We start from the raw sequence: 21,901 nt of genomic DNA, 5'->3' as shown, positions 1-21,901 counted from the left end.
AAGGAAATAAAAAGTAAAATGACAATAAGATCCCACTACACACCTATTAGAAGTCTAGGCCAAAATCCAGAACACTGACAATACCAAATGCTGAAGAGAAGGCTGGAGCGACAGAAATTCTCATTCATTGCTGGTGGGAATACAGTATGGCACAGCCACTTTGCAAGACAGTTTGGTGGTTTCTTAGAAAACTAAACATACTCTTGCCATATGATCCAGCAGTCGTGGTCCTCGGTATTTACCCAAAGGAGTTGAAAACACATCCACAAAAAAAAACCTGCACATGGAGGTTTAGAGCAACTTTATTCGTACTCATTAAAGCAAGACGTCCTTCAGTAGGTAAATGGATAAATATAAACTGTGGTCCATCCAGACAATGGACTACTATGCAGCATTAAAAAGAACGAGCTATCGAGCCCACTGAAAGACATGGAGAAACCTTAAACTAAGGTTTAAGGAACATATTACTAAGGAACCAATCTGGAAAGGCTATACCCTACATGACTCCAATTATACAATATTTGGAAAAGGCAAAACTATGAAGATAGTAAAATCTATATGGAAGTAGAAAAAATGCCTATTAGTTTCTGCTGGAATAAAATTTTAAATTATGAATTTTTAAAAGACTAACTACCCCTCAAAAAAAAAAAAACAATAAAAAAAGGAATAGAGAGAAAAGTACACAAAAAATCGCAAATTTAATGCTAGCATAAGAGGAAGAAAGTCATTAACAATACTATAGGAAGGAGGGCTAATAAACTTAATAAAATAATTTTATTTTCTATTCTCATAACATCTATTATCTCCTGACGATAACAAAATAATAAAATTTTAAAAATTAAAATAGTTAACCTAGCATAATTCTTCCTTTACACTGTTAAAATATAATTGCTTTTTTCACTTTCAATATCTGAGGCATAATATAGTTTTAATAAAGTATACTCAGTATGTTCATTAAGACCCCCGATTAAATGTCTTCATGCTAGTCACAATAGAATCCTAAAAATTATATATAAGAGATATTACATATTTTTAATTTCCTACCTTCATCATCACTGATTTGATCCTGCTGAGGTGTAGGTTCTAATGTAGGAACTTCTCTTGCTTTCATGCGGGTCCACGGCATTTGCCCAGCGGATGCTTCTGATGTTCAGTCACATGTGTCAAATTCGAATCTACAAGCCTGACACACTAAAGAGAAGAGGAAAAGATTTTGATGGACTATCACAGTCTATGAGAGTGGCTGCTTGATCACAGTTATATGTTGCAATCAGGTTTAAGCAGACATACACAAACACTCACATACCGATTCATATCTGGAAATCCTGATTCAATAAGCCTTAGAGTGAACCAGCAACTTCATTTTTCAAACGTTCTTCAGTTGACTCAGATGGGCATTCTCCCAAATGGGCATGGTCATAAAATAAATAAATAGTTTCCGCTATTTCTTATATCACGGCTTTGGTTGTGATTTTTTAAATGGCCTAATATCTGATTTTCCCTACTTAATGGAATTAAGTTAGTTTAAATCACTTACCATTCATAATCACATTGAAATTTTAAAGAAGAAATATTGTATATAATTTCAAGACGGTCTTTAATGGAATTATTTTACAAAACGACCTCAAGTTAAATCCGCATATTTACTACCTTTCACTTTTTGAATAAACCACAGATGTCCAATAACGCCTTGGCTAAAATTTGGACATAAATGTCAATAAAGATTGGTGAGTGGTCTGAGATTAGTGGCCTGAGTCTCATGAACGGACCACACACCAACAAGATGGGCATGTCAATTTCACACTGACACCTCAGTCCATCGTCAGTAGTGCCACACCTGCAGAGACTTGTATCTGGATGGCACAGCTCCTCCTCGGTATTTGATGCATCTTGCCATGGTAAACTTAAAGACTGGCAAGAGTGAGAGTCAGGTTCAACTAGAAAGACTCACCTATTTCTCAAAATGTTAACATTTGCCTTACAAAGCACTCTCCACCTAACTCCTCAGATGTCTAGGGTGTCTGCCAAGCCCTCAAACCAAATCTCTCTCTCTGGGAAAGTAGGTAACCTGCCCTGATGTGGAAACGAAGAGCCTATTATTAGAAGAATAACTGTATGTGTCAAATATAACATAGGGTATCTACTTTAACTGGAAGCTGGATCTGCTCTGGAAATATCTTCCCTAAAGCCTTCTCAAATAGTGCCTGTTTTTCCCCCACAAAATCCTCCCAATAAAAGACTCAAAGGTAGACTAGGACGCGTACCTCCTGTCCCCTTGCCACTTCCAGATCATTCTCACCTCATGTTCCTAAACACCCAAGCTTTGCATCTCTTGACGCCAAAGGGTAGGGCACTTTGTGCCAGCTTGTTGCAGCCGCCTGCAAACGCGGGCGCGCTACCTGTCAGCCCTTGATGATTTTGGCTCTTGGTTCACTGTCAGTCATTTCAATATTCACTTTCACTTTGCCTCTCAATTTCTTGATTTCTTCTTAGTGGTGATCCTGAAAGAGAACATTGATGAAAAAGGACCTCTACCACCACTCCTTTGAGTATTATCATTACCAGTGATGACAACACTTTATCTTTATCTTTCCAGTTCACTTCCTTAATATCTCAAGTGTAACAATTCTTTGACAGCACCTGTCCCTACCAGTGAGCTAATGGTCCTACAATCTTTCCAATTTCTTTCATCCTCTTTCATGTTCTCTTTTTCTTTCTTATAGATGTTAGACAACCAGTAATCCCTTGGCCCTTCTTAAGCTTTCCCATACTCTCAGGGCAAAACTTTTAAGTACAACTCAACCAATAGTGTTAAGTGCCTGATAGTTAGCTTTCTTGATTGTCATGTAAGTGCTTGACATTAAGCTTTGATTGCCGAGGCATCCATTTCAAAGATACCCATCTCAAATAAACACATGGCCAGCTCTACAACTGGACTGAGAACTAGGCGACCCCACCCATGAAGTTCTTTTAGAAAGCTCTGGGTGACCTAGATAACTAACCATTGGACTGACTCTGCTTTTCCTTTCCAATGCTTTAATTCCTGCTCTTATTTTTTTAATGCACCAATAAATAGTGAACCCAGGAAACCTCCCACCCTTCAATAAAAGCAGGACCCCTGATGTTCTCTCTCTCTCTGACCAAATTGTGTGGCCCCGAATATGCCCTGTATCCTCCAGGGCCTATGAGTGTGATAAACCTTGTTTTTCCAAAGCTCCCTGACACTTGGTGGTGAGGTGTGCCCTGCAACAATAATAAGAACCGCGAGGCCCTGTCCCTCCATAACAGTGGCTCTGGGCAGCAAAATGTCTATGGGGGCTGCCACAGGTCGTATGGACCCAGGCGACTGCCCCAGGCATCACTATGGACGGGCTCAGACTTATACAAAACCCTCCACCTGTTCCATCCTGCATCTGTGCAGCTGAACATGAGTGAAGAGGAGCCAACAATCATGATGACTGAAATGGCGTATTCATGGCTGCTCACTCCATTGCTACATGGTGAGCCCACACTGCATTTTCCTAATTCTTTTCTTTTCCTCTTCTCTTAGAAAACTATTCAAAGCTCTTTACTACCCTCCTTAAACTTCTACCTCCTCCTTCATTTAGCTAATCATCCTTCTCTCCACCCCATCGTTCTCAGCTAATCGTCTTGCTTCTCATTTCATCGGAAAAATCAGAAGAAAACCTCACAATTTGCACCATCAATCTCTGACACTGCTGTCCACGTGCCTCCCCTCCTGTAACTGGGGGTCATCAGTCCTGCCCCTCTCGAGGTCCATTATTTTCCCTTGTACAGAAAATGCATCCCCTCTTGCCTATTTAAGGAATCATTCCAGTAATTTCCTCCCACTTTTATCATCAACATGTTTCGCAGGAAAAGCTTCAATATACAAAGTGGCCCAAATTTCATCCACCTTAAGAAAACCTCCTGAACCTACAGCCCCCTCCACTAATTTTTCTAAGTTATTATATTCTCACTGAATGCACACTGATTCCTCTCCCACCCCATTTTCTTTTTAACCTGTTCCAATAAGTTTTTTAACAACAACAAAAAAAAATTATTGAAGTACCATTCCCATAATTTTTAATTCACCATTTTAACCATTTGAAAATATACAAGTCTGGCTTTTAGTACATTCACGATGTTGCGCAATCGTCACCACTATTTAATTCTAAAATGTGTTCATCACTCTGAAATGAAACCTATCCCCATTAACAGTCACTCACATTGTCTCTTCCCACCTCCCCCAGGCCTCTAGCAATCACTAAGCTGCTCTCCATCCATATGGACTTGTCCATTCTGGACATTTCATATAAATGAAATCGGACAATATGTGGCCTTTTGTGTTTAACTTCTTTCCTCAACATAATGTTTTCAAGGTTCATTTATGTTGTAGCATGTGTCAGAACTTTATTCCTTTCTTTAAAAACCCTACCACTTGCTTGAAACTGCATATATCAAGGTTGACCTCCAAACTGCTAAATCTAATATTTACTTTTTTCCTCCCCAACATACCAGACATATCAGTAATATCAGACATAATTGATCACTCCTCCTTCTTGAAACATGTTCTTCTCTAGATTCTAGTACGTAATTTTCTTCTGGTTTTCCTCTTTAATTACTAGCCGTTCATTCTCAGTCTCCTTTGCTGGTCTTCCCCCACCTCCTCAAGGTTTCACAAAGTAACATTAGAGTGTCCCAGAGCTCAGTCCTTGGGTCTCTTCTCTACATTCGTGATCTTCTTCATATCAACTAGTCTCACGCCTTTCAAACCATTCCTAAATGTCGATGACTCATAAATATCTCTCTTAGGTCCAGATTTTCACGAGGCTCCAATACAAATATGCAGCTATGGACTTGACCCCTTCACTCGGACACCTAACAAGCATCTCAATAGAAATACATTCAAAACTAAACTTCTGATTTTCTCTGCCCAAACCTTCTCCTCCCACATTCTCTCCCATCTTAGTTCATGATAACTCCATCCGTCCAGTTCAGGCAAGTAGTCTAGAGTTGTCTCTGTCTCTCTCACTAAATATGCCATCCCTCGGCGTATCTTTGCTTTATCTGTAAAATACATTAAGAACCTGACTCTATTCGACCACCTCCACTACTATCAATTCTGTCTCAAAGAAATAGTATTCTTTCTGGATTATAATAATGTCTTATTTTTTCCGCCTTGTTGCTGCCCTTGTCCCATTATGAGGTGTATCGTGATTCCTTTGCTCAAAACCTTTACATAGCTTTCTATCCGTCAGGAAGTAAACATGAAAGTCCTCATAGCCATGATCCTCATATAAAGCAGGCTTACTCTTCCCTCAGGAACTCTGCGTTTACAGTACCTTCCAATACACACATGGCTTGTTCCCTCAACAGGGCTTTTTTGCTCGAAAACTATAATCTCCACGTAACCATGCCTTATTACTCTATTAAAAACTTCATCTCACTCTGACCTGTAGCATTTCTTATCTTGGTTTTCTGTTTTATTGTTCCCCACAGCACAAATCACCACTCGAGATAAAATATATTTGTTGTTCATTTTCTTATTATCTTTCTCCCTCTGACTAAAATGTAAGTTCCATGAACGCAGAGATTACTGTTTGTTTTCCGCTGCTGTCTCACCAGTGTCTAGAAAAATTCTTGGCACAACATAGGTGCCCAGTAGATACTTTTTTAATGCATGGATAAAGAAATGACTTAAGAATAATTTAACAAATTTTTTTTTTAAATATCATAAACTACATAAATTATTTACATTTTGATTTGGAATAAAATTGAAGCAATTGTTTGTGAAAATGATTTATGAATAAAACCTATAATCTGGTTTCTCATAATGAAAGCATACGAATGATGAATATGCAAAACCGCCTGAATGGACGATCCACTGAAAACAAAACTGTATATGCAATTGTGGGAGTGTGGGCAATAGATGAAGCTAAAATGGCACAATGACAATTACCACAAAACAATTAAAACTGTAATTTCTGCAGATTCATATAATAGCTCCATATCTTCTCCCCTCTAGAGCTACATAATTAAACATTGGTCAGAGTTCAATGAAATGTCATATAGTATCTCTAATTTTTCACTATTTATACAAGATTAAAAAAAAAAAAACAAAAGTTCTATAAACAAGAATAGCAAAATAGTCCAATATAAATTGCATGGAATTAAAAATGTAGCTTGTGTTAATTGGTATTGAATATCTTACACTGATGTCAACCACTTTTATTACCTTTGGCTCCAAAACTAGAATTTGCAACCATAAAAACAATGGCATGGGTTTTTAGTTGTCAATCAATCTCCTGGACAGCTCTTTTTATTTTAATGCATTCGATCTCAGAGTTCAAAGCTATTTAAAGATGTCAATTATTTATATTTATATTTATTTTTATATTTATATTTATATTCATTTTCTCTCCCTCCCCACCCCTTTTCTCTCTCATTCTTACATTGCACCACAATCTAGCTGTAGAAAACTATTTTGGGGGTTTTAAAATCCCCCATTAATGATACATGCTCAGCAGGATGAAGCTTTGCCAACCATTCCAAGGTCTCTATATCAATGAGGCCACATGTTTAGAGCCTGCTGTCCTTCAAATCTTATCTTCTACAAGCAGGTTTTGTGAAATTGGCCGGAATCTCTCGGATGGTAGAGAAAGAAGTCCAAATCTCAAGGCCACTGCAGTAAAAGTTGAAATTCACATCCACTTTTGACTCCAGGGACTTTAAACAATCTCTTTGTAATTTTCTTAAATTAGAAATTAGTAATGGATTTCAATGAACAATTATTAGATCTTAAAAGATAGCTACAAGTTAATTAGATAAAATAAGGTAACTAGGTCTTTATTTAAATGGATAATATGTATGCATCATTCAGTCTCATTAAGGGATAATTTGTGTGTTTGGGTCCTTTTAAAATTAGATAAAGGCAAAGTCCTGGCAAACTGATCTAAAAGTACTCACAGAGTAGTCACAGTACTCTAAGTGTGACCCATGCCTACAATGCTTATAAAAATTATAAAAAGCATTTATTCAAGAATTAGCGTTATTCAAGAAGCAATAATTAAGCACATTCTTATTTAGTCACAGTCAAAAATCTTGACTTTTTTTTCATTCTTGCTACTTTGCTAATGTCTAAAGATATCCTACTATCAATAAATGTACAGTGAATAGTTATTTCTTAGGAAGGGCATTAGTTAGAATGATACTGTTTAAATGTGTGGGTATAGTCTAAAAGATTTCTTTAATATTAGAAAAGAATTTAATTGTATTGTCCAACTTGCAAAATGTCCAGAAACCATTAAAATACCTATATCTAACACTTTAAAAAAAGTTATTTACATTTCTACAAAGATAAATATATACATAGTAAAAGAAAGAAGTTTTTTTCTCTAAGGATAATACTACACTTAATAATCTATGTAGTACTTCCTCACCATCAGAATTTTTCCAGCATTAAAAAGTTACTATTTTTTAAAAAACTTTTTAACTTATATACAGCGAATTTCATACATTTTGGCATTTAGTTCTCTGCGTTTTGACAAACATAGAGCCGTGGTCTGCAAATCCATCAATATTCCATTTATGGAGTCAGGTCTTCTTGATGTCTTTCATCAGTGTTTTGTGGTTTTCAGAATACAGGTCAGACATTCGTTTTGTTAAATGTATATGTAAGAATTTACTTTGTATTACAAATGGCACCATTTTCCTACTTTTGTTTTGTAATTATTTATTATCATTAAATAGAAACACAATTGACTTTATACTGACCTTGTATCCTGATTACTACAACAAATTCATTTACTAGCTCGACTTTTTTTTAATAAATTCTCATATTTTATGTATAGACAATCATACAATCTGCAAATATGGATAGATTTATTTCTTCTGTTACAATTGTATGCCTTTGTATGTGTCTTGCATTATTGCATTGTCTAGGATTTCCAGTATGTTGCTGAACAGAAGTGTTAAAAGTGGACATCCTTGCCTGAGGGGTAAAGCATTCATTCTTTCATCATTAGGGATAATGTTAGCTGTTGAGTATCTGCACATGCCATTGATTAGGTTAAAGTTGTTCACAGTTTGTTGAGGTTATTCATCATAACTGTATGTTGAATATTGTCAAATGCTTTTTCTGCATCTACTAAGATTAGGATGTACTTTCTTTTGTCTGTCAACATGGTGACTTACACTGATTGCTTTATAAGTATTGAACCAGCCTTGCATTTCCTGGATGATCATGATGCATATTATCTTTTATTATATATTACTGGATTCCACTTGCTAATATTTTGCTGAAGATTTTTTGTCAAAGAAATGTTGGTCTGCAGTTTTCTTATATTTTTGTCTGGTTTTGCGATGAGGGTAAAGCTGCTCTTACAGAATAAAGTGACAAGAGTTCACTTCTATTTTCTGGAATAGAAACTATAAAACTGGTGTTATTTCTTCCCTAAATTTTTGATATAATTTTCTAGTAAAACCATATGGTCTTGGAGTTCTCTTTAATGGAATATATTCACTTTGAGTCCTATTTCTTCGATAAACATAAAAACATTCAGATTATCCATTTTTTCTTCAGTGGCTTTTGGTTGTTTGTGACTTTTAAAGAAGTTGTCCATTTCATATAAATTTTTAAATTTTTGTGCAGAGTTATTTGTAGTTTTTCCTTATTTCTTTTTTTTTTTTTTTTTTTTAATAACTACGGAGTTGTTAGTGTTAGCCACTATTTCTTTCCTGATATTGGTAGTGTGTATCTTCTCTCTTTTTATCTTGGTCAATCCAACTAGAATTTTGTCAATTTTATTTACCTTTTCAAAAAACCAGCTTTTGGTTCCAATAATTTCCTCTATTATTTTTCCATTTCAATTCTGTTATTAACCACCTTCATGTATATTTTCCTATTGCTTGACTTAGCTTTAACACGTTCTCCTTTTTTTGACTTTCCTAAAGAAAGTTTTAATTCATTTTAATTCAGTTCAAATACTTGGCTGTTTTGAAGTATGTCTTCTTTAAATGTGTGGAATTGAATTTCCAAATAATTGTAGATTTCTCAGATTTGTAGCTTAATTTAATTTTGGTCAGAGGATATATTTTATATGATTTCCTTTGTTTTAAAATTCTTAAGTTTTGTTTTGTGGCTGAGTAGTGTCAGGCCAGTCCATATTAGAGCCTGAAAAACTCAGTAATATTAATCTTGTCTGTATTTAACCTTTTTATATTTTGATCAGCATTGTTTTTTTTATTACTTTTGATTTTAACATACTAAAATATTACTTATTTTGATTGGTGGATATCTTAGTCTGTTGGCGTAAACAACAGAAATTTATTTTCTCACAGTTCTGGAGACAGGAAGTCCCTGATAATCATCTAGACATGACATGGCCCCAAACATTGCCTTTCCCCATTTCTTCTTCTTTCTGCCTTGAATGCCTTCAACAGTCATTTTATGACCATAAGATGACAAGCATTGGAAAAATACCAAGAAAATCTCTTATTCCTTGATTTTAACAGTATTAGAGTTGAAGAAACTATGCCATAATTGTCTATCTCTACTTTCTTCAGTCACCTAAGAAAACACTTCTATTTACATGCAACTAAATGCATTCCTAACCCTATCCTCCACTGGAGCAGGATTTTCTTATGGAGAGGTCCAGAACATGTAGGGTTGGCTCTGCCTACATGCCTCAGAGGCTCCCTGATCCCTGACCATCACCACCAGGACTGCATGAGACTGAAACCTCTGATTCTACATAGCTGAAACTCTGCCCAGGGCAGTCATTGCCAGGTACAATATTACATGCTAGTTCCATTCTTAAACCCAAGACTGGCTGGCTTCACAAAAAATGTCCTGATAACTTTAATTAAAACACAGGTCCATCCTCAGTGATTCCCATTCTGGCATGTTTAGGGTAAAGCCCAGAATCGATCACTTGTCTATGTGATTCTGATGAATCACACGGTTTAGTCCATCATGATAGTACCTGAACTTGATTGGAGAGCCTCATCTGGAAATCAATGCTACATAATTTTACCATCTCTCACTTTCCTACCACTTAAAAAACGCAACTCCTCCTAAATGCCAATCTTTTACCATTGTGCTTTATCCTTTTTCTTCACTATTAATCCACATGCTGCTGCGTTTTCTTCCCAAAAGTTTAAATATGCCCCCCAATCCTCATTCTATCAGTAAACTTTATTTCCACACCACTTCAAAAACAAAAGGTTATAACATTATCTAGAACTATTGTATTAGAAATTGTAGGCTCCAATATTTTTCTATTTGACCACAATTTTCCCTGGAATGTCCAACTTTCTGATGTTCTCATTCCCCCTACTATTTTTTTTTTTTTACCTTCTATAATGATTGTATAGAGTTCTTTTTAAGATCTGGCCCTTGTCTTTGAAATTTATTATGGTCCATCTACATTGGCCATTGACCCAGTATATGGATCATGGGTAATTAGGGAAATGGCTTTCGTTCCCAAGGAGATGGAGAGAAAGTTCATGTCTGAAATGACAATAGATTCCTATTACAAGCAATCTCAATTCCCGAGCACAACCCCAGCATACTCCTGTGACAATCTGTAATGCAAACAATTTCAGTGGCATCAGCCAGTTCCTAAATTCCTGACAGTTCAGAAAATCCAGCCAATGGCGGATTTCATTGCCTTAATCTACTCTGCAGGTGATTAGCTAAACTTGCCAATAAATAGGACTAGTTAGAATCATTTTGTTAGGCAGACTCCAATTTCTGCAGGAACTATAAAACTGAGATATATAAAGACACTGATGAAGTGATCAAGGTCAGAGACTAGATGTCTCATTAAAATCAAGCATAAGCTGGCCATGCTCTGGACTCAAGAATACCATGGAAGGTAATAGAAGAGGAAATACTAGGGGAGATTTGAAAAACACATTAGGCAGCAGAGTCTGCTTTGCTTGGAGTTAACCATGTTTTCTATATTGATATATTGCATCCTTTCTGAAGGTTAAGAAATATTATCTTTTATCGAAAAGGCATTGAAGTTTATATTTCCATTATTTATCTCTAGGAATGGGCGGGGGTTACAGTCTGTCCTCTTAAAGTTCTCCATTTCAATTTATATATATTTTAATTTATCATATAGTGATTTCTTACCTAATGTATACTGAGCATTGATGATACAAAGATAAAAGAGACTTTTATGTGTTCCAGTGTTTGAAGGGGCTGTCATCAGCACCTGTAAAACCCTATCTTGGTCTGGGTGGTAAGAGATACACACCTGTAAGTTCTTATACCAGCAGGAATGCTGTTTAGTAGAATCCAAGCACAATGCAGACAACCTTCAAAATTCCTCGGTCTCTGTTAAGTGGACCCACCCATATCTTCTATTCTTGTATATTATTACTATACTACCTCATCTTTGCACCACATTAGAACTTAGAATCCTCTCTACAAAATATCTCTATTCTGATCTAGCATACTATAGTATAATGAAAGTTAAAATGGAAAACAATCTATCAACTACTATGTATATATACACACACACACACATATATAAATTCTTGCTTCATTATGAGGCTAAATTAATTTTACCTAACCAAATCATAATTTTAACATTGAACTTTTCTATTGAGAACAATGCAAGTGGGGAATTAATATTATTCAGTTAATATAATTAAGAGACCTATATGGATAATTTTTAGGTCTGATATATGTGGTTTATTGATTTAGTTGTTTTGGTCTAAATTAAAAAAATAGATTATAACTAATATCTCTCTACATTTGTGTCTTTCAATGATCCCCTTCAGCTCTTTACAACATCAGTGAAAAACAGCCTATCTTTGCCTCTAGCATAGATCTACTCAATGGAAAATAGCCCTCTCTAAAACATCGGGCAAAAATAAAGAGATCAAAGTCATTACAAAGTTTAAATTGCACGGAACTTATTTTATACAACAAGGATTAAAATGAAAAAAAGTTCATATCATTTGCAGGCAAGCAGCTTGAACTGAAAGATATATCATCAATAGCTATGACTTCATTTTATTCACGAGTCGAAATCTTTTGACTTTGAAAAACAACCTGTACACACACACACAAAGAGTGAAGAACATCACTGTCTCACAATCTAATGGCAGAGAGCCTATGAGTAAGAAACATGCTACTTCCTAGAAGCACTTGGGTGACCATGCCAACTCCAAGTGGTGAGAAATCAAAGCATACACTGTCGAGGACAGAAAAATGTATAGTCATTCTGTATCTCACATGTCTAGCATAGGTTAGGTAACATGTTTGTGAAATGAAGCAGTATTCACCTGATTTCTGCCCTGTGATCACCTTCTGTGTTTGGTTTCCATGTGTTCACACTATCCAGTATTTACCCGCTTTTGGACCCAAGCTCTATCTCTGGTTCTTGACATTTTGCAGCTATGTCCCATTTCTACCTCCGGTTTTCTAAATGTTACACTCACAGTCTTGCTTTGGATGTCCTATGCTATCCTCCTGCACATCTTCTGCCATGATCTAAACATAGCTTGAAACAATGACCAGAAGTGATTATTCATTGACTTACTGTTAAATGACTGAATACTATATTACGATATGGAGTTAGCCTATGTTGGCACCAAGAGAAAATACTTAGGTATAATGAATCTGAGAATCTTAGAAAGAAACTACTCTCCAATTTCCTGAATACTTAAATCAATAGAAAATAGGTAGTTGGTGCTGAGAATTATCCCACCCTTACTAACCAATGCCATTGATTTTGAGGCTAAATTCATGTAGTGTTAAACTCGTGTTCATTGTTCAGCCTTGTTTATAATATAAGCATTTTATTATTTCAGAAAGTCAGCACTGCTTTTGAGCATAACAACTGGCCTGCATACAGTCATCCCTAGTGGACCATTTTGCCGTGCTGCATTTGCTTTTGTTACTGTACGACATGACGCACTGATACATTTTCTTTCAAACTAGACACGATCTGCTAGTCTACTAAAAATACCATGAGAAACACCCATAACTTATTTAGCAAGTTGTCCATATGTAGCCCTAAGAAAGTCATCTTTTCTTCACATAAAACGGAATAAGTGTGTGACTACTTATAAAGCAGGACCATACTAGAAAGGTCTTATCTAAGACTGTTGGGTAGGGATGGTTTTGTACGAGGGAGGTAGAACAGAGAGATTAAAGTTATATCTGAAATCAGACTACTTGCGTTCAGATCCCAACTACCCCGCTTAATAGCAACGGGACCTTGGAGGAGTTACTTAAGATCTCAGTACCTCAGTTTTCTTCTTTGAAAAGGGTACTGACAAAAATAAGTTATTACTTATGTGATGAGGTTTATGCAAAGATAAATGAGTTATTACATGTACATAAGCCCTTGGTACATAGTTAGTATTAAATAAGTGTTAGCTATCATAACATGGAGTTGTTAAAATATTCACGTTTTCACATAAATAATGTGTATAGAAAAAAATTCTGTTCTCTACAGATTAACATTTTTTTCCTTTTGAAAGGCTTTCACAGATACATTCTCCAGTTCTTGCCAAGCTAAGCATACATAGACCTGTAGTAGCCATGTTAAAAGGGGCAAGTAGAAATAAGTGTTAATAAGTGTTAACTAAACACCAGCCTCTTCTATTTTTCTCCACACTTTGTCCCCAAACCCATTCATCCTCATGGTTTCAACTGCCACTCAGGTTGATGAAACACGAATTTACATCACAAATGTCAACCTCTCTCCAGAGCTCTCCTCTCATATCTCCATAGCCTGCTGGGCATTGTCACTCAGATGACATGAAGTCACTTCTAATTTATAATGTTCTTTCACCTCAGACTGGACCTCTCAGCTGACCCTCATTCTCTGACAGTGCTACCGGAAGACAGCCACTCTTCAATACTCAAAACTTCAAATTGGTCTTTAGAATCATTTTCTCCTCCAGTCTCATGTCCAATTAGTCAAGCTCTATTAAACCCTCTCTTCTCTCCATTCCTATTTCTAACCCTAAAATCTTCACACCCGATCTAATAAAGTAAATTAAATTTAAATTCCCTCCTTACCTTCAATCCTCTCCTTATCGGAGTTTGTAAAATATATATAAAACTAAAATGTTGTTAACTTGGTATAATTGGAGAAAAGTTAGTGTGAAAATCAGTTGCTATTTCAGCCCACTGGTCCAGAAAGAGGAAATGTTTTTGTTGTTGTTGTTGTTGTTGTTTTGTTTTGTTGTTAAGAAAAGAATTAGTTCTCTAAGTGTAGGAAAATTTACTAATGCATCTTTGTAGTTACAAAACACAAGTACATCAGTATAAACAGAACGTCGAGTTAAATTTATTTAAACAAATATATTTTCTAGAGATTTTGGTTGAGATCCTGAAAAGAGGGATGGATTGAATTAGCTAAAGAAAGTAGAACTCTGAGATGATTTTTAAAAGCCAGGTCCTATGGTCAGAAGCTATGTTTGTGTACAGTAATTGTATTTCATAGGAAAGTGATGTCTAATGTTACTTGTTTCCTCCAAATTTGGGCAAAAAAAATTTTCCCAAAAATCCACTATATTTTAACTGTGTTAAGGGAAATGATAACAGAGTAGCAAAGTAGGAAAATAAAGGCAAATCATAACACAGACAATGTTGGGAGTTGGCAACACCACAGAAATCAGGTATGGCTGCTCTGATTCAGTAGTAAACATGAGACAAATTCCTTACACCCTAAACACTTTAAGAGAAAAATGAGTTAAGGAGTCAGCTACTTGATTTAAATCTTATATGAAACTTTGACAGTTGGTGAATAATGAACATGAACCCACTTGGATCACACTAGCACATACATGAACAGAAACTCTTATAATGATATGTATTGTATTAAGAGTTTTCTTAGTAATATATATTCAATATTATTTTCCAAGCAAACATGTGAAACACAAAAAAGATGACTAACCTTTTCCCCACCACCTATTCACATAGTAAATGTGCTTTAATTTAAAGGTAAGAATGCCTCAGATTATGATTCTGAAAAGTTTGAGAGTAGAAATTTTTAAGTTAACAATTTATACTTATTTGTAGAAATAACTTATCTTTTGTCTATATTAATAAAGTTTGTTGTTTCTAAATAGAAGGCTGCCAAAAATTCTCTGTCATTTCTAAATGCAACATCAAAAAAATGACAAGTAAATAATAGCATATTAAAAATGCTTCAATGTCTTTTCAGAATTCAGGCACTGACTGCTAATTTACCTTAAGAATCTAAATGCTCAACTTGAAAACCACAGTCAGTGATTTACTTAGTAATCTAGTATTCATTACTTCTTATCCATCAAACCAATTTATGAGGTCCCTTCAAGAACGAAAAAAAAAAAGGGGGGGCGGGGGGAAGAGAGGGAAGATAAGGGAAGTTTTCATTTGAATTTGAGACTAAATTTCTCCTCTATGTTTGGACTGTTTTATTCTTTGCCTCTGTAAACATTCTAGGACAATAGGACAACCAATTGCTTATGCCTACAATTTTGAAAAATGTGATTGCAGTTAATCGGTATCATGCAATGCATAATAATATTGTTTCATCCAACACAGCAAACAAAAGAATATTCAACGACTATCACTCAACAGATTGGATCACATCTGGGGGCTCGAATTTTTTTTCTATATCTTATAAGTCATTATAATGCTTTAACATGACAAAAATATTATTATGGTTCAGTGACTAAAAGATTGAGATCTGAAACCAAATTATCGTAGCTTCTAATCTGGTTGGAATTTAGTAGGTTATGTCTGAAGCTCATAATCCTCATGTGAGCAATGGGTAAATTATAGTTCTACTGCAGAGGTTTGCCATGAAGGGTCAATGAGATAATATACACAAAGGATTAAATGCAGTTCTTTATACATAGTAAGTGCTCAATAATTGGTAGCTGTTATTTTTCCTTAAACAACTCCAGAAACTTTCTGAAAAGTGGCCATTTTTGTTGACTGAATGCATAACCACCATTCCCTGTTTATGTAGCAGTATTCTCTCAGAAAGGAACACTCTTCACTTTTACTAAGTGACGGGCCCAGTACTTTACAGATAAAGATGATAAAGCCCTCATAATCCAGAGGCTTTCTCAGAAGCCCATGCTAAGCCAGGGGCCAGCTGAGACTAAAATCTCCTCTTTAGATAGTTCTAAAGGAAGCATAAAAGTTTAAAAAATATCAGAAGGCAGCGTGGAGAGGAAATCGTAAAAAAAAAAAAAAAAAAAAAAATCAGAGGCTTGTAAATTGATGAGGCAGTAGATATTGTCTGGAGACGCTGATTACAAAATGCCCTCAAATAAGTCTCTCGCTAAAGCTTTTCAAGAACGAGCTACTCGATGGCAGCAGGCAGTATTACAAACACAGCATATCTCTGTGACCCAGCTAAACAAAAGCAAATGAACATCTGCTCACTTGCTGACAGAAGGGAACTAAAGCATACCTGCAATCTTAAAGATTGATGCAGCCAGAGGATCCCCAAAGAGTTGCACAATTTCTTAATTTTTGCAAAGCCTTTAAGGTAGAAGCAATGTTTTCACATCATCAATAAAGTATTTTGGGAAACAAATTAATATATTGCACATGCATCTGCTCTGGTTGAAGCCACTGCTACATTTTAAAGCACTCGAATGAATAATGCTGCTGCCTCAGCTACAGCTGAATTGCCCTGGAGATGATATATTTGAAAGTTGTAAGTTTTATATTTAGCTACCACACATATTTAATCATCAACTCACACAGTGCACCATTTGGGCATGGACAGTTGATAAAAATAAGGAAGTTATTTTAAAAGGTTTAACCTATAAGAGCAGGTTCCAGCTCTGCCCAACACCCCAATCTCTGCTGCGCTGCTAGTAAAGACCTTGAACTAAAGACAGAGATAGACATAAGAAGATAGTTTAAGATTTTATTACCATCTACTCTGTTTCAAAGTTGGAAAAGATGTGTGAATACTGACAAAGTTTATACAGACACAAAGTTTCCGACACAGTCGTTAACGTTCCTGCAAGCACACAGACAGACGGGACTTCAGTAAGTTCATCCTTCAGCATCCGGTCAATATGATTCAATCTCTTCTAACGTACTTTGGCTCTGTTTTATTGCTTTTGCTGTTATTGAGAGAAGACTGAGAGACATAGGGGAGTAAGAAGAGAAGGGTAGGAAATAAACCAGAAACTTCTAGCAGTTAATGACTCCTGAACATCCACAACAAATTAGATGCGTTATTGGTGTAGGGGCTCTCATACAGCACACCGAATGAGAACACATAGTGTCTTGTACCCAAGCTTGTCACAAATCTTCTCTTTGCAAACTACAAATCTGATAAGGGGTTAATATCCAAAAGTGTATAAGGAACTAATACAACTCGATAGTAAAAAAATCAAATAAAATGAGCAGAAGACCTAAATAGACATTCTTCCTAAGAAGACATACAGATGGCCACAGGTACATAAAAAGGTGTTCAACATTACTGATCATCAGGAAAATGCAAATCAAAAGAAGAATGATATATACCTCACACATGTTAGAATGCCAATTATCAAAAAGACAAGAAGTAATGTGTTGGCGAGCACGTGGAGAAAAGGGAACCCTATGTGCTGTATGTGGGAATGTAAACTGGTGCAGCCACTATGGAAAACATCATGGAGTCTTCTCAAAAATTAAAAATAGAACTGTCACATGATCCAGCAACTCCACTCCTGGGTATATATTTAGTGGAAATTAAATCACTATCTCAAAGACATATCTGTACTCTCATATCTGTAGCATTATTCACTATAGTTAGGACATGGAAACAACCCAAATGTCCGCTGATAGATGAATAGATAAAGAAAATGTGGTGTACACATATAAAAGAATAATTCAGAATTAAAAAAAAAAGAAATACTGTCCTTTACAACATGGACAGAACTTGAGGGCATTACGCTAAGTGAAATAAGTCAGACAGAGAAATATAAATAATATGATCTCACTTATTATTATGAATCTAAAAAAGCCAAACTCATAGAAACAAAGAGTAGAATGGTAGCTGCCAGGGGCTGTGGTATGAGGGAAATGAGAAAAAGTTTGTCAAAGGTTACAAAAATCTAGCTATAAGATGAAAAAGTTCTGGGGATCTAATGTATGGCATGGTGAATATAGCTAATAATACTGAATTATATATTTGAAAGTTGCTAAAACAATAGATCTCAAATGTTTTTAATGCACACACAAAAAATTATAATTATGGGAAGTGATGGATGTGTTAACTAAATTTATTGTGGTAATGATTCCATAGTACATACATAAATCAAATCATCACATTGTACACCTTAAATGTACACGGTGTTATATATCAATTACCTCAGTAGAGCTGGGGGAAAAAAATCTTCCCTTCATGTGGTACTGGGAACACGCCCTGAATCCCACCTAGTGTACTCCAAGTGCCCCAAATCTTTGTCAAATAAGTGAACCAGTCGTTCACAGGAAGACTTAAATGCCCTGTGGCTTAAGACAGGGGTCCCCAACCCCCGGAGGCCATGGACTTGTAGCTGGTGTAGGGGCTCTCATTCAGCACACCGAATGAGAACACATAGTGTCTTGTACCTGTTAGGAACTGGGCCACACAGCAGGAGGTGAGCGGCGGGCCAGCAAGTGAAGCTTTGCCTGCATTTGCAGCTGCTCCCCAGAGCTAGCATCACTGCCTCAGCTCCATCTCAGATCATCAGGCATTAGATTCTCATAGGAGCACGGGTCCCAGGTGACAAAAAGGTTGGGAACCACTGGCTTAAGATACCCTCCTAAAACACACCTGTATTCGACTTTAATAGAGTGCGAAGGCTTAAATGACAGAATTGTGTTTCCAACCATACAATTCCACTGAAGTCCTATCGTCTAGGTGTCATTTAACTATCTACTAAGTAATTTTTCTTTTACTTTCTTTGGATCCCCATTTAGTTTACAAAAGCCTGAAAATTCAAAACTACAGTGATTTTATGACTGATCAATTAAGAAAATGTGCCCTTCTCTTATGATTCAATTTTTTGTAATAGACATCCTGCTCATTCTCCTTTCTTTCCTCTTAGCTACTCAAAATAACTGAAGTTAAAATTCAATCCAATCCAAGTCCTATCTTTAAGCAAGTGCTAAATCTATCACGTATCAGGTGATTTTGTACTCTCATATCAAAACTATAAAATTGGTTATATCATGCTATTCTAATAATAGATGACAAAAGAAATCTATTTGGGCTAAATTTGTTCACAAATCAGGTTTAGAAAGCAAATTAATTCAGAATAAAATGCTTTAAGATCCCCTTTTTAACTGGAAAAATTCGCTTGGCTTTCTCAAATGTTAAAATGTGCAATACTTTTCCAAGAACCCCTGTAATAATCATTAGATTGTAATTCCACCATATATAAGTTTTATTAGGCTGCATACATTAGTTTATCTTTTATAGGCTTGCTTTGGCTTTAATTCTCAAAATTATTTTGGAAGATAAAAGCTGTATTGAATAATTTGATTTTAATCATGAAATAAATGACAATTATTCCACTTCAACAGCATTTGGAATTAGTATTTAAATCACACAATCTATTTCCTCCTTACCCAACATGATACTGTTCCCTCAAAAACATGAAAAAAGTCTGAAAGGAAAATGATCATTAAGAATAAGAAATGAAAAGAAAGAAGAGGTTGGAATACTAAGAAAAATAATAAAATGGAGGAGATTTGAGAAGTTAAGAAGAGAATTAGAAGGTCATATTTTACTGATACATCAATATATTGTAATATATGTCAGTTTTAATACACAAATTCAAAACCTCTTTTTTAAGTGTCTTTTCAGGTGACTGGGATTGTTTGGTCTCAGTGTTTGGAAGTCATGGCAAACTCCTCGGTCCTCAGTCAACTGGAACAGTTAGTCATCCTACTTTTAATTCACCAAATGTTAAAGATCTGTATCTTATTTTCCTTCAAAGACATAATTAGAATGCACAATATACATACCTAAAACCTCTGGGAACATTGGATCTTGATGACATTTCTCTCCCAGTGATTTCGGGGCCCAAGTATGTTTCTCCATGAATGCTGAATAGGACTCTCGTGTGAAGTTTAAAGGCCAGCTGTTAATTTGCCATTCACGTGCCTGGAGAAGTAATAAAACATATTCTGTGAAAAATAATTAATGGCCAAACAAATATAATAAAGTCCCCAAATGTGAAATGTATTTAAAATTCCGTGTGCTTTCAAATACCTAACAAGCATGCTGGTTATTTGTCAGAAGAAAAACTCTGCTTCTTTAATTTGAAGAAGCCAAATCTGTTTTGGAGACCAAGGAGAGGAAGTGGGCTGTTAGAAACAAGTCAGCGGGTTAGATTCAGAGCAATCACTGGTAAGCTTATTTAATACACAGGCAGTAATTCAGGCCCATATCCACATTGGATCAATATAATTTTGTTCAAAAAACGAAACATTTAACCACACCATTCGCTTTTGCAAATGGTTTGACTGATATTTTTACCTCATTATATTCCCCGTTGAAATAACAAATTGTGATTATATTTCCTATAACACTATTATGCGCTACTGTCTGCAACTCAATTTATCTCATATAACATAGAAAGTAATAACCCTGGACAGAGGGTATCCAGGGAAAACATTATCCTAAGACTGCCCATCAAAACAAGCAATTCAATGGAGAATTCAAAAGAGATCATTTGCTGTGATTTTCTCTGGAAAGAATTGGAGCAAATGGTCCCAGCTTTTCTCAGGATTATGGAAAACAACACTGAGTCCTGATATACTTCTGTATGCTGCAGTACAGACTATGCCAGTAGACTGCTACTGTTTAAAAGCCTATAAGATAGATACATGTGGAACATGGCTTAGCTGACAAGATTATAATGTATAAGCTGGGAACCATTATTTTCTGCTGCTCTCTTTGGTGTGCTGCTATTTGTCAAAAGGAATGAAAAAAGATGTTGATGATGATGATGATTATGATGATATATCTACCCAAGTTATTTTAAAGCTGAATTGTAAATTAAATTTCATTGTCAAATCACTGAGAGAATCAGTGTAAAATTATGAAACCTTGGAAACATCTTCTTCCCTACACCTATTCCAAAATTGTACCCTAACTAAGCAGCAAACAATGACATTAATAGATACGGGTCCGACTTATAGATATAGTCGGACCCAAAATTGAAATCCTAGCAATAACAGAAAATTGTTCTGAGAATGTACTCCCAGGAATAATTACATAAACATAATTTAGATGAAGAGCCGGTATCATGGTGATACAAGTGGACTATCATTACTTTGCTTCTACTTCATATTCAGCAGGTAAAGCAAATGTTAAGCAAATGAATAATCAAATAAGTGTAAAGATCGATATGTATATATCGTTTTAGGTTTAAATAATATTATTAGCAATACAAATGATAATAATATCCAATAGATCCTAAATTATTGTTCATAAATATTCAGCTACTAAAAAGCATTCATGAATATACAGGAAAAATTACTTTCATTTGTCAAGGAAATTACTTAAATTAATCATGTTTCTTTTTTAACGTCTGGTCAAAATTCAGATTTGACACATCGTGCTATTAAATAATATAGTAGTATTTGTAACACTATAATAAATTATTCAAATATTTAAGCATAAGTGTTTTATAAATATAAACTATGATATTTGATATGTGTTACAATGTTTTAAATTATTCTGTATTTTGTCAGAAATGAAATAAAGGTAAATCTTCAGGTTACCCAAAAGGTAAAGTTTTGAAATCTGAAACAACTTGAGATCCTTTGACATTTGTTCTAGTAATAAACTTTCTTTTCATGGGCAAAAAAAAAAAAAAGTGTTCAAATGCACCCAATAGCAATATCTATTTTCTGACTTTAATTCCAACTTAG

General features: G+C 35.4%; 1 protein-coding gene across 1 annotated transcript in view; it reads right to left on the bottom strand.

Annotated features, from left to right (window-relative positions):
• Window positions 1–21,901, bottom strand: part of MALRD1 (MAM and LDL receptor class A domain containing 1) — a 520,465-nt gene that overhangs the window by 479,003 nt on the left and 19,561 nt on the right. The window contains 5 exon segments of the mRNA XM_023533144.1: window positions 1,045–1,191; window positions 1,809–1,911; window positions 11,963–12,070; window positions 19,988–20,149; window positions 20,235–20,329. Coding sequence (XP_023388912.1) covers window positions 1,045–1,191; window positions 1,809–1,911; window positions 11,963–12,070; window positions 19,988–20,149; window positions 20,235–20,329 — 615 coding nt within the window.

Source organism: Pteropus vampyrus, unplaced genomic scaffold, assembly GCF_000151845.1.
Source record: "Pteropus vampyrus isolate Shadow unplaced genomic scaffold, Pvam_2.0 Scaffold96, whole genome shotgun sequence".
Taxonomy (NCBI): Eukaryota; Metazoa; Chordata; class Mammalia; order Chiroptera; family Pteropodidae; genus Pteropus; species Pteropus vampyrus.
The sequence above is the reverse complement of the archived record's forward strand: the minus strand, read 5'-3'. Positions and strand labels throughout refer to the sequence as shown.